General features: G+C 36.2%; 1 protein-coding gene across 1 annotated transcript; it reads left to right on the top strand.

Annotated features, from left to right (window-relative positions):
* The first annotated feature begins 5666 nt into the window (after positions 1-5666).
* On the top strand, positions 5667-10579 carry LOC105050461 (cinnamoyl-CoA reductase 1). Its single transcript, XM_010930486.3, has 6 exons — positions 5667-5950; positions 6946-7115; positions 7285-7470; positions 8694-8856; positions 9942-10131; positions 10260-10579. Exons 1-6 carry the CDS (start codon positions 5827-5829, stop codon positions 10399-10401), a joined length of 975 nt encoding a protein of 324 aa, XP_010928788.1. The 5' UTR covers positions 5667-5826; the 3' UTR covers positions 10402-10579.
* Positions 10580-13674: the final 3095 nt, after the last annotated feature.

Genomic DNA, 13674 nt, shown 5'->3' with positions numbered 1-13674 from the left:
AAAACAGGGGATGTAAAACCGGGAAGAAGACTCCCGATAGGAGTCTTCTTCTCCGGCGAGTCCCGGGCAATTTAGGACTCCTAGGACCCCTCGGAGTCCTAGGGTTCTCTATAAGAAGACCCCCTCCCTCTTGAGACCCAACATCGACCTCCTTCCTCTCTCCTTCTCTCTGATTTCTTCGAATTAGAGCCGCGGACACCGTCCGATTTCTCGCCGTAATTGCTCGCCGGCGAGGTCTCCGGAGGCTGAGGTAAGTCTCCTTCTTCTTTCCCTCCTTCTTCTCCTTCCTCCCATGCTCATGTGCACGGCTGCCGATGACGAGTATCGCCGATCTTTCGGTCGGGAAAGACGCCCTATTTTTGGGCCTTTTTCCTTGGATTTTTCGGCACCGACGATCGGAAGTGATCGCCGGCCATGTCTCCTCCGTGACCGGGGGAGTGGCCCCCGTCGGCCGCCGGCCTCCGCCGCGGCGACCGTGGCCCGAACGGCCGGTCAAGGTCGGAGGACTATCGTCCTCTGTTCCGGCACGGGAAGAACCAAGAAAAGAAGAAAAAAAAAGAAGAAAAAGAAAAAGAAGAAAAAGAAGAAAAAGAAACAAAAAGAAGAAAAAGAAAAAAAAGAAAAAAAAAGGAAAAAGAGAAAAAGAAAAGGAAAGAAAAAGAAGAAAAAGAAAAGAAGAAAAAAAAAATAATAATAAATATATATATATTTATTTATATATATATATAAGTAAATAAATAAATAAATAAATAAAATAAAAAAATTAAAATTGATGAGAGAGAGAGTTTCTCTCTCTTCTCTCAGTCTGAACCCTGACTTTCTCTCTCTGGAATTGTACTTTCTCTCTCTAAAATTTTCTCTCTCTAGCTTGTTTCTCTCTCTCTTGATGGATTTCTCTCTCTAAATTTATCCTTCTAGGATTAGTATACTTCTAGGATTAGTATAGGGGAAGGCTTCATCTGATGATTCTGATCGAGTTTAGAGACGAGTCTGATTTTAAGCGAGATTTTAATTTTGGGATTTGTTAGATTTAATTTTGAATTAAATTAATGTAAAAATATAATTTTGGATAATAGGCACGGAAGAATCTCCTAGAAGTTAGTCGATCCATTCATTCAGTGCTCCGTGAAAGATAAGTAATGAATCATCTTCTCGAGATATTTCATATTTATTCTGAAAATAAATAATTATTCTCTGAAATTATGCATGATTTATGAAATTATGTTTTGAAAGAAAAGTGCTTTTGAAATGTTATGGTATATCGATTTATGCACATGTTTAGTGAAAGATTATGATATATATTGTGGTACTAAGTATTTTGATACAGATCGGATTTATGCTCTCGGCCTAACTATATTTCAGTGGACCCCGCCAATGGGGATTATACGTTGGTATTTGTGGACCCTGCCAGTGGGGGTTGTTCGCTGGTATTCTGTGGATCCCGCCAATGGGGGTTAAACGTTAGTCATAGTCAAGGCTGTTGAGTTACGAGTGTTTTGAATCGAATCGGATTTATGATTATATTATATATGAATATTTGAAAATATTTGATCAGCATGAAATATACTCTTATGTTTATTTGCAGCATTATTCTTGAAAATTAGATAATATCTGAAATATCTGGTAGAGATATTTGTTACTTACTGGGCTGTCTAGCTCATTACTTTTCTTTCTATTTTTTAGATTCAGATAATTAATTTCGAGCGTGGAAAGAAATATTGGGACAGAGCTTTTAGAGGCAAGATTTAGCATTGTCAACTTCATTGAACTTAGATCTATAGATCTATTGTTTTAAAAAAAAATTTATTGGATGTAAGACATTTGATTTAATTACTGGAATTACAGTTGAATAATAATTATTTGAATTTATTCCGCTGCGATGCATTGATATCGTGATGAGATGTCTTGCATGCTTATGGAGAGAGTTCTTCATGAGTATGCGGCGGTTGCCGCGACCCTCGATTTACAATCTCTGATCGGGGACGTGACAAGTAAGTTTTTCAATCGCCATCGTGTCTCCAACACATCCTTGCTGTTGTTTCCACATCAACTCCTCTTGATTCCAAATCTCTTCCAGCTCTGCTTCCAATTCTGACCTTCCTTTTTGTTTGCTAGTTTAGAACTTGGACATAAACTGAAACGATCAATATGTACACTACAGGCCTTGACACGGCATATTTTTGTCATCAAAGTATACATAAAGATCCTGATCATTTCTTTTAAAGAGAAAAACGATAAATTGCTAAAGCATATACCCATCTTTAGATGATAACTTGGGAAACCATGGATTATTTTCTTAAAGTTTCAACTACCCAGCAATATCAGGTTGCTCCTAAGAAAGCAAAATTTAACTCGACAAATATAGCACTGGATAGAGTGAATTGCAAAAACAAACACCATTTAAATCCAAACTGTAATGCACTTTTCCCATATCTAGTTTTTATCGAGACACTGAAACCTTTTTCGATTGTCACTGCTGATAGCCTGTTGCAAAGTTAATATAATGTCAGCACATGACCATTGCTTGAGGTAATATCATAAACAAGAGATTATTAATTATCAGGCTGAAATAGCCTGGAATAGATCTGTGTCTGTAAACATAATTAACCGAAACGGGCAGATCGGAACTCTCCTGGAAAGTGAAAGCTAGCTAACACCCCTTCGCTACGATCCCACCTCGATCTGCCTCGCCCACGTCTTCGCCACCCGCGGCCTCCCCGACTCCTGCTTCTTCGACACCCTCCTCTTCCTCCTCCACGCCTCCAACCAGCCCAAGTCCTCATTGTCCGCCGCCCTTCCCACCACCATTCCCTTCCTCACCCTCCACGCCTCCGCGACCGCCTCTCCTCGCTGCACCTACTCGCTCTTCTCAGTACTTTGGTCGGTCATTTTGTATTGGTCCATGAGTTATGGAATGCTCGTATGGCCAAAAATAATTTTATCAACTCTTGCGAAGTTACATTCATATAGAATATTGGCCATTTCGCTGGTGAATGCGAAGTAATTTTGTAGGAGAGCTAATATGATGTAACATGCTACCGAAGTGTCTGCACGAGCAAGCGGTTCTGCATTGTTGAAATCGCAAATTTAATATGGAATTTTTTGTTATTATGTGTCGATTTGTGAAAGCATCTTAGAGGCCAGCATCTTCCTTGTAACCTTAATCACCATGGAAAGATATGATAACAAGCATTATGGTTCTTCCAAAAACTATGAGTCACCAAGATCAAAACTAGGACTTGCCGTAGATGAAGTAGAGAATTTTGGATTCGATGGTTCCGGTCCTTAGAAAAGAATGCAAATCCATACTTAGCTTTGTTTTTTTCATTACAAAGAATCTCATCAATTTGTCATGCTACGGAGGGAGTGAAAATGGAGGAAAGAGGTGAGACTGAGAGAGGAGGAACGGGAGAAGATCATAAGGATGGAGAAACAAAGGTATGCAAGAAAGGGGAGAAGCCCGCTGAAACTTTTTTTTTTTAATTTTTTTGAAGAAATTATAAATTTATCAGGCTCGCCTGTGTAGATCAAGCTAATTACATAACTATATTTAAACAAAGGGTGCACATAAGGATATATAGAGTTTTTGTGTACTGCATGCGGTGCAATAAATTTGATATGGAGTGCACCACCCAATTACCTTAAAGCATGTAGCATGCTTGACGATGAGACATATTTAATGCCATCCAGTTTTTTTTTCTTCTAATTTTCTGTGACGAAAATATTCTTTTCTCTATATAATAAAGAAAGAATAGTATTATTACTTTCTAATATCTTGTATAACTTTCCGCAAATATATATGACATCCTGAACTATATATATGACTTCCTATATATTTATGGTATCCTAAATAATTTATATGATTTTCTGATGCCTTGTATGATTTTTTATGAATATATATGATATCTCGAATAATATATATGACACCTTGAATAATATGTACAGCTTCCTAATACTTTATATGACTTCCTATGAGTCTATATGATATTTCGAACAATATATATAATTTTCTGTGAATATATATGACATCTTGAACAATATATATAGCTTCCTAATGTCTTATATGACTTTCTGTGAATATATATGATATTTTGAATAATATATATGACTTTCTGTGAATATATATGATGTCCTGAATAATATATATGACTTTCTAATACATATAAGATATTAGAAAGTTATATATATTGTTCAAAACATCATATATATTCACAAGAAATCATATATATTCATAAGTAGTCATGTAAGACATTAGAAAGTAATATATGTTGTTCAAGACGTTATATATATTCACAAGAAGTCATATACATTATTTGGGATGTCGCATGTACTCACAGAAAATCATATAAGACATTAAGAAGCTATATATACTGTTCAGAATATCATATATATTCACAGGATGTCATATATATGGTTCGTAATATCATATATACTCACAAAAAATCATATAAGATATTAGGAAGTCATATATATTATTCAAGATATCATATATATTCATAAGAAGTCATACAAGATATCAGAAAGTCATATATATTATTCAGAATGTCATAAATATATAAAAAGTCACATATATGGTTCAGGATGTCATATACATTCATGAAAAATCATACAAGGCATTAAGAAGTAATAATACTATTCATTCTTTATTATATAAAGAAAAAAATATTTTTATCACTGAAAATTAGAGAAAAAAATAATTGAGTGGCATTAAATATCTGTCCCATCTAAATGTGCTACGTGCTCTAATATGATTAGGCAGTGCACTACTATTACACCACATACGGTGCACAAAGAATTACTCTAAAGATATGTGAATCTCAAGTTTTTAGGTCTATCATGTGAGTTTGTATGTTTTTTTCTTTTATTGAAATATAATCCAAATTTTAGGAATATCTTTGTTTCCATGATGGAAAGAATTTTTAGGATTGTTCCTATAAAAAAAAAAAAAATGGCCCTTTGAACTTTATTTTTTCCTCTCTTTTGCTTTTTTATCGTACAAAATATTTTTTCAAAAGAAAAAAAGGAGGAAGATCCAGATGCACTATAGTCAATGAGATTTAGATTCTTCAAAATTATATCATCGGAGAATTAAACCTAAGTTTATGGGTTGACGTAAAAGCCCTAGTTAGCGTCCATCTTCTAATGTTGTTAAAATAATTAAATTTTACTAGAGTGTTAAATCCCTATTTTCCAATGTTGTACCATTTAGTATATATTATAACAATAAATATATGTATACATTGATAACAAATGCATAGCATGCATACAATACATAAAGTTGTCATTATTTTTTAAAAATAAAATATATTAAAAGATAGACATATAATAGTTATCAGGGGAGAAAAAATTGTTGATTGGACCAGATCCACCAACCTGGTCAATCCATCCACAAACTAATGCATAAAAATATAGATAAAAAAATAGGAGAGAGAGAGAGAGAGCAAGACAAACGTGTTGGAATCTATTCCAATTGGACATTTCGTCCGTAGAGATATGGTGGTTCATAAAATTCTCACATGGACCGCCTTTGTTTTTCGGTCTCCCAAAATTATGAACTCTCAAATGAACCACTTTTTTTTTTTCCTCTCTCAAATTTGATTTTAGTTTTTCTGTTATGAAAATTCTAATTTTGGTTTGAAGACTCGTTAAAAGCGAAGGTACTTTCTGGACCGACTCTCCAGCCGCACCGATGCGAACGTGCTCAACGGGTCTGGCACCAAATCAGGACGATGAGCCCATGGCAACGGCAACGGATGCCTCAGCACAGCACAAGGATCTTCTTCACACAAACACACGCACGCACACACAGAGAGAGAGAGAGAGAGGATGGAGGAGGAGGGAGAGAAGAGGACGGTTTGCGTGACCGGAGCGGGAGGGTACGTAGGATCATGGCTGGTGAAGCTCCTCCTCTCCAAGGACTTCATCGTCCACGGAACTGTTCGAGATCCAAGTACGTACTTCTTCATTTCTCCTCCTTTCTGCTATTATTCCAGAAATTCTTGTAACGATGGCGTTAGAAATAACAAACTGAAAATGTAAAGACCAGCCTTTTTTATTATGACCAGAAAGTGGATTTATTATTACATTTTTTTGATGCAAAAAAGATTTACTTTGAGTCTTATCGAACCATTATACCCCATCCTCAATGAATGCACACTTTTTATTTTGTCCATGCACATATATTGATGATGGATGCACACGGATGCGGGTCAGTGCACATATATAAGTGTATCACAGGGGCATTATGATCCAGCAGAGCTCACAATCAGTTTGTTTTCTGAAAAAAATGATTTTGGAAATAGGAAATAAAGGGGATTTTTCTTGCAAAATTCCCTAATAAACTACCCAAAAGGGTTATTTAGGCTCTTCATATATATATACATGCAGATGGAACCGTCTGTTGCATGTGGCTAAGGGTTATTTAGTACTATTTCAGATCAACTCGATCGATCTGGAAGCCATAGACCAAAGTTAAGGTCTTGGGACACGTTTGTGTGCATGCTTGTGTGCAAATGTATTTGATGATGATTTTGTGATAATAATTTAGCTGGTTTTTTACCAGTTTGCCTCAAAAAGAACTAGTTGACCAAGTAATGGCGGATAAGAAATGACATCTTAATACAATACTGGGAATGCTCCTCCATAAAGCCTTTTGTTGTTGGGTCTCAGGAGTGTCACTGCATGTAGAGAAATTTCTTGTTTAGAGCATCTTGCATGTTGGAGTATTATATCATCATGACCGCTTGCCAACTAGCATTAGGTCAGCTGGTTGGCACCTCTTTCCGCTCGAGAGAGATCCAGGATCCAAACCTGCTGGTGTGTGTCGCAATCATATTTCTTGAAAAAAGAAAAAATAATCATTGTGGTAACTTTTTTTTTTTTTTTTTTTGAATACATGAATGAAAGATCATGACTTGCTCTGACTTCTGATATTATTGGTCTCAGGCGACGGAAAGAATGCCCGTTTGCAGAAGTTGGAGAAGGCATCGGACAACCTGCTACTCTTTAAGGCAGATATGCTCAACTATAATGAGGTGGCATCAGCAATTGCAGGATGTGAAGGAGTATTCCATGTTGCCAGTCCTGTTATTTCAACCAAAGTGCCTGATCCAGAGGCAGGAACTCTATGCAGTTACATACTATATTCAAATAGCACATGCAGTTAAATAGAAGGAGATGGCCTCCATATTAATTCATGGCTCTTGTATATTGGCTTTCATATATTGTTTGGCAAGATATGCTTAATTTTGCTTAACATCTTATGCAAATATTGTAATTTTGCAGGCACAGATCATTGCTCCTGCTGTAACAGGCACTCTGAATGTGCTCAAGGCATGCTCTGAGGCAAATGTTAAAAGAGTGGTTGTGGTGTCATCAACTGCTGCTGTCATAATGAATCCAAACTGGCCTCAAGATAAGGTCAAGGATGAGGATTGCTGGTCGGACAAAGAGCACTGCAGAAAAATTGAGGTACTTGACACACAACATTTAAACAATATGGCATGTCATTGAGATCATAGAGTTTCATAAAATGTGCTTGTTTGCAACAATATTAAATTGTACGAGTGGCTTAACGTGGTATGCTGGTCCATTATCCATAAATTTTGAACAGCTAACTTATCCTCCTCAAATTTTGATATCTTAGTCTCTGTGCTCGCTGATTCTCCTGTCACTGCACTTGACAATTTTAGATGTTCTCTCTCCAAATTGATGTCGTACCTTTTCTTTTAAGAAACTTTTAATGTGTGCAGGGAATCCCCCAGGCAGTCCCTCATTGTTTTACATACGGAATTATGCACCTGGCAAAAGTGTTTGATCATATATATTTAAGATGCTGACAGTAGCCGCAATTACATGCCTTTTACTTTTATCATGGTTCACTTCAGTGTGTCATATGTTTTTGTCAAGGGATACATCTTTCAAGAAAGTTCCCCAAGGTTATCGTAGATCTAAATAGATCTTTTTCCCTTTTCTTTATTATGGTTTCGGACGTATAGTCTTCATTGCTTGTGATCTGGTTCCATTGCTAACTCTCCATCTGCACAACTCATGTGCTTATTCTGTTGCTTAGTTTCCTAGGTTTGACTATTTACCCATTCAAGATTTCATCATTAATAGTTATTTAATCTGATAATTGATGAGTCTCATTAATAGCAAAGCAGCGCCACTCTGTGGATATTGACTACGGAATATGGATTTTGTGTGGACGAACTACCCCTTTTTTTTTTTTTTTTTTTTTGACTTCAAATGCTCTAATCAACTGATCTTCATATATGGCAATTCTGTTGCATACTTTAAGCTGAGCTAAATAGCTTATTTATTTATTCATGTTTTGGCGATCTTATATGGAAGTTAATCAATAGCTTATTTTTTCTATTCATGTTTTGGCTATCTTATATGGAAGTTAATCAATTGCAAGGTGTTTAATTTGCATACTCAACATAAATCTTTGCCACATAAAATACGCAATAAGTCCTCCTAACTATCTATTGCACTTCTAGTTTGTTTATCTTTTCCTTTTTGAGGAAATTTATCTTACCTTTTATGTAATAGGAATTCATGATTTATGAAACCTTTTTTTTTTTTGACTGTATAAGTGAAAGTTTAATTATCCTACTGAAAATGTCGAAGTATTGTGTGTATCAATTTACCCACTAGAACTAAGTTAAGTCTTCATTTGATGATGCTGCCAGAACTGGTACTTCCTTTCCAAGACGCTAGCAGAAAGTGAGGCATTGGAGTATGCGGAAAAACATGGACTCGATGTTGTAACTGTTTGCCCTTGTATGATCATTGGACCATCGCTGCAGTCCACGGTGAATGCTAGCACCCTGTTTGTCAGCAATCTTTTGAAAGGTCTACTTTTACACTGCACTGCTGATTATGTTGGTTTGACTGCATGCTTTCCAAACAAAGTTATGAGCTAACAACATGGTGCACAAGAAATTACTGTACAAGATAGTAAATGCCATAAGAACAACCGGCAAACCCTGTCCCTTCCATCAGTTGTTGCATAACCATACTCAAGCAGTAAGCCTTAGTCCATCTCTCACTGTGATCTTTGTTCACTTATTATGCAATTTTTTCCTGTCAAAGGACCTACCTTCCAACTTACAACACCATCATTTCTCAGACCCTTCTGCCAAACACCTTCTCTTATCCAGATGTTTTTGGCTTCCATCACTACTCTCTTTTGATTCTCATCGGACCATAGCAGTCACAAAAAGTTTTATGCTTATAGAAATATAATCTCCTTATGTATCAAAACTGGCATTCAACCCTTATCATTTTAGATATAATCTCATAGTTAGATGAGTAGCTATACTCTCTACTGCATGATTTCATATCATGGACCAAGAGGCATTATCCTTTTTCATGTCATTGGTAAGTCTGTCATGAAACTCATCATAATTAGTTTTTAATGGTTGTTGTTGCTCTCCATGCATCTCTTGATGGATGTTAAACTTGAACTGATTTATTGTTATTTTCTTCTGTTGTACCAAAAACCTGTCATAATCTGCAGACTGATGAAGTCAGATAGAACAAATTTAAATTATTTTGGGGTTTGATGGATGTACTCCCCATTTTTTTCATGAATTCTCCCTACTCTCTCTCTCTCTCTCTCTCTGGACATATTTTAGAGAGACAGAGAAGGAAATACATCCATGAAAAAATGGTCAGGACATCAACCAGTTTTCAGTTTGTAAGGTTACAACCTTCAGTCGCCCAGTCAATAAAAAAAAAATAAAGAGGAACTTGGAAGGTTAAATCTTTGCTATTATAAAGCAGATTCGATCTTTAGATACACTTGATAGTTCTATCCATTTTTATCCTGTTCCTAGCTTCCATGGCTTGGTCTAGCTTTGTGGCATAAGGTATTTTCCTAATTTGACCATGGCTGACCAAGTGCTTAGGCATTATTTTCTATGATTTTATTACAGAAGGTCGGGAATCACTGGAGAATAAAGCCTGGCACCTTGTAGATGTTCGAGATGTCGCTGATGCACTTCTTCTAGTATATGAGAAGCCAGAATCAACTGGACGCTACATTTGTGCACCTTATTGTGTAAAAACTCGTGATATGGTGGACCTGCTAAAGAGCATTTATCCCAACCACAATTGCCCTAAGAAGTAAGGCTTGCTGTGAACATCCAATTTAGTTAGCTCCTCCCTCTCCCTCCCCAACCCACTCCCTATCACCCCCCTCTCTCCTTCCCCCTCCTTCGCACTCCTTGTTGATCTCAAGTTTTTAATGGCAGTTTTGTTGAGGTAGAAGATGATGCTGGAATGAGTTCAGAGAAGTTGCAGATGTTGGGATGGACATGCAGGACACTCGAAGAGAGCCTTATGGATAGTTTTGAATCCTATGTAGATGCTGGTCTTCTAAACAAAGACTATTAGATAGTTCTATTTTAGGAAGTTTTATTTATTTTTTGAATTTTCTCAAGAGCATGTTTCACGGTACTGCCATGGAAGCTGTTTTCGAAATTATGCCAATGTTTATCTGTTAAGGTCCTTCAGAAAGCCAATTTAAATGTTATAAATAAGCTGCAGACCTGTAATGCAAAGGATTAAAACACCTCTAGGAGTACTACCTTTCTTTTCAATTCTTCTGCTTTCCTCAAAGTCCTCAAGGTTGTGGATCCATCAACAAGCTGAGCTGCTGGTAGGTCCAAAAACACACTGAAAAGTTTACACTTCAATCTGCACAATTCAATTGTACTGCAGATATTCTTGAAAAAGGTGAGTTATGATAGATTTTGCACTTTCATCATTTATTTGGCTCTATTTTTCCCTATTCATTGCTTAGCTAGAAGCAGGTACTGCATTAGCTGGCCTCCGGGACATTTGATGCTTTTTGCTGGTACAGTTCAGAGCCAAACGATGGACCCACCAACTTCTTTCCTTCTTACTTGTGGCCATTTGTTTGCTGTTATGTGGGTGACTCGAGCTTGTCTTCATGCTATTCTCTACATGGATTTGCTTCTTACCTTTTTTTTTTCTTTTTTTTTTGCCTTTTTACCTTTGCTTGTTGAAGAACAAACTCCATTAAACTTGGACAAGTCACAGATGAGTTGGTTCCCCTTGTTTGACAGATTGGTTGAGCCCTCACTCAGCTTAGTGACATAGGTAACATATGTATTCTTGAGCTCTAGTTCAGTCTCCAATCAGGTTTTGAGGTTGATCATTTTGTATCTGTTTCACTGTTATAAGCGATGTAACAGCTGTGCAGCTTATCTTTTGAAACGAAAGATAGGGTGGTGTTCTGTCACAACTACCATTTTTCTGAGAGTACCTCCCATAAAAAATTTTAGACCTCTTGTGGTTTGGTTGACACTTGACAGCTTCTGTAAGCTACATATGATTTTGTTCACATAACTTGTTCTTCCGGAAAAATCAGAAACTCAACACCCCTGTTTCCTGTATGGATGCAGATTGCCGTTAACAGCATTATAAAATGTTACTTTCCAATAAAACATTGGAGAGCTCTTCTGCTTCCTATATGGATACGTGTAGTGACCAACAACATTTTGAAGACTTTGTCCTCCTCTTTCTTTAGAAAAAGGAAGCATACATTGTATGAAAATGCCATTAAATTCAACAAGCCTACCTGTCTCGAACATGACAGGTCTCAGGTATTTTTGACTGGTATGTGAAAGCTTAGCTCGAGGGAAAGATTTAGTGATTGATTTAATGAATCTTTCAATGATTAATCATAAAAAAGGCAGTCCAATACATGATGCTCCCATCATTGCAGGATCGGGGAGGGCTCATGGCATGTTCAATTGATTCAATAATTGAATATGCCCTTTATTAAATAAATGAAAGGGAATTGCCATATGTTAGTCGTGGGCAGATGCAATGTATTGAACATGGACAAAGATTAAGTGAGAGAGTGCATGAATAGAATAATTTATGATTCCTTCATTCAGTGAATGCGCTTTCACTTTCAGCTATTGTGCTTCCTTTATTCTCACTCAAACAAGGGTTGAGCTTAGGGGATGTATTTCTGTTAATGATAGGGGCCTTTGTAGACCAACTTACTAACAGACTCGAGCAACTTATTTCGTATGATCATAATATTTTTTGGAGCCATATCTAGAATTTGAACCGTGACATTTCGAAGGGCAATCCTTAGAGGTGAGGTACCAATTAACTTGCATCATATCTGCGTTTCTTTCCATTTTCTCATCGATCCCATTCTTTAAACCCGAGCAGGGGTGTGAATATGATCTTTAGATGAATTCCTAGGTTGAAGAACAAATGCAGTGAATTGTTAAGCTCAAATCACGTTCGGATTAAAGATTGCTATTAAAATATTTTTATTTATTATAAAAATTTATATAGATATGTATTTAATTCTATATCAACTATGTATTAGATAAATTTTAAATATTTATATAAAATTAAAGAACTCAAATGTTATCTTCCAACCAACCTGAATGAGGTTCTTGATTGTGACATCTATGCATTTAGGAAGAGAAGATCCTTCTCTCTTTTCCACCGTGTGAAAGGCGTAGAGTGTGATTTTGCTTGTAGTGTTGGGTTGACAAGGATATTACTGCAACGTGGGGACGTCCATGTGACATGTGTCTGGTGGTCCACCGCTGCCTCTAGCTTTTAGGTAGGATAACGTGGCGCGTATATTCTGTCATAAAGAAGGGTCCCTCTTGCTGATTTAGACAAGTGAAGCATGAAAATAAATAAAAGACAATATGTGACTATATCACATTCCAGTTATCTCTTGCACCTATCAGAAGACATGAAAAGGGCTACAGGCTCTCAGGATATAGATCCTGTTGGATTCTGCAATCTCTGGACAGATTCATGACAAACTAACTATGAGGTGCTGTGCAACCAAGTCTTTATGAGATAGGACAGTTAATTCCAGATGTATAACAGAGTTTTCAGCTAGGAAAAGACAATGCAGACATTATTGGTACTTAGTAATAAATTGACAAAGCGGACTGGTAAAATTTATGAATCTCAACTGGTTAAAAATATATTCAGAAGCAAAATTTTCATCACTGGAGCTGGATGCAACTCCAGTTAATAAATTTTGGAAGGCTACGTGAGTGAAATAAAACAAGTACCAAAAAATTAAAAAAAAGAAGCTTTTTATGTAGCTAAGACAAATTTGAACATCCAACCTTGATCTATGTGTTTAAGAACCAAAAGAGTTAGCCTATAAGTTTAAGAAATAAATTTCAACTTCATACAATAATGTAAATTTTAGTGTCTTAGTTAGACATCTATGTAAATTTCACAGAAAAAAACAAATCTTTATCCAGTTATGGCAAATTTTTCTAAACGGAAATTTCAAGCATCAGTAAAGGAATTTTATAAGAACTAAATAACGAACCAACTAACTAGATAAATTCTGCAATTTTTTTTTTTGATTATAGTTAGAGTCTTCGTATAGTTAAATTTATATGTTGTAATGAATGCATTTTCAAATACGTGCCGTTGTTTGGTTGTTTACAGTTAACTTTTTTTTTTTTTTTTTTAAGAAAAAAAAATGACACGATCGGTCATAACTATCTCACTAGGTTAAGAATTATGAATCTCTCTTAACTACAAATTATTTTGACCATCCTTAAATTGTGTATCGATCCTTGACTGCAATATTAACTGCTGCACAATGATCTCAACATATATTACAATAATTAAATA

This window comes from Elaeis guineensis, chromosome 8 (assembly GCF_000442705.2).
Source record: "Elaeis guineensis isolate ETL-2024a chromosome 8, EG11, whole genome shotgun sequence".
NCBI lineage: Eukaryota > Viridiplantae > Streptophyta > Magnoliopsida > Arecales > Arecaceae > Elaeis > Elaeis guineensis.
The sequence above is the reverse complement of the archived record's forward strand: the minus strand, read 5'-3'. Positions and strand labels throughout refer to the sequence as shown.

What these genes read in the sequence shown, in the direction of transcription:
- LOC105050461 (XM_010930486.3), top strand. Translation starts at nt 5,827, where the DNA reads ATGGAGGAGGAGGGAGAGAAGAGGACGGTTTGCGTGACCGGAGCGGGA. An exon ending in CGGAACTGTTCGAGATCCAA is followed by an intron (nt 5,951 to 6,945) that starts GTACGTACTTCT and finishes TATTGGTCTCAG; the next exon opens with GCGACGGAAAGAATGCCCGT. An exon ending in AACCACAATTGCCCTAAGAA is followed by an intron (nt 10,132 to 10,259) that starts GTAAGGCTTGCT and finishes TTTTAATGGCAG; the next exon opens with TTTTGTTGAGGTAGAAGATG.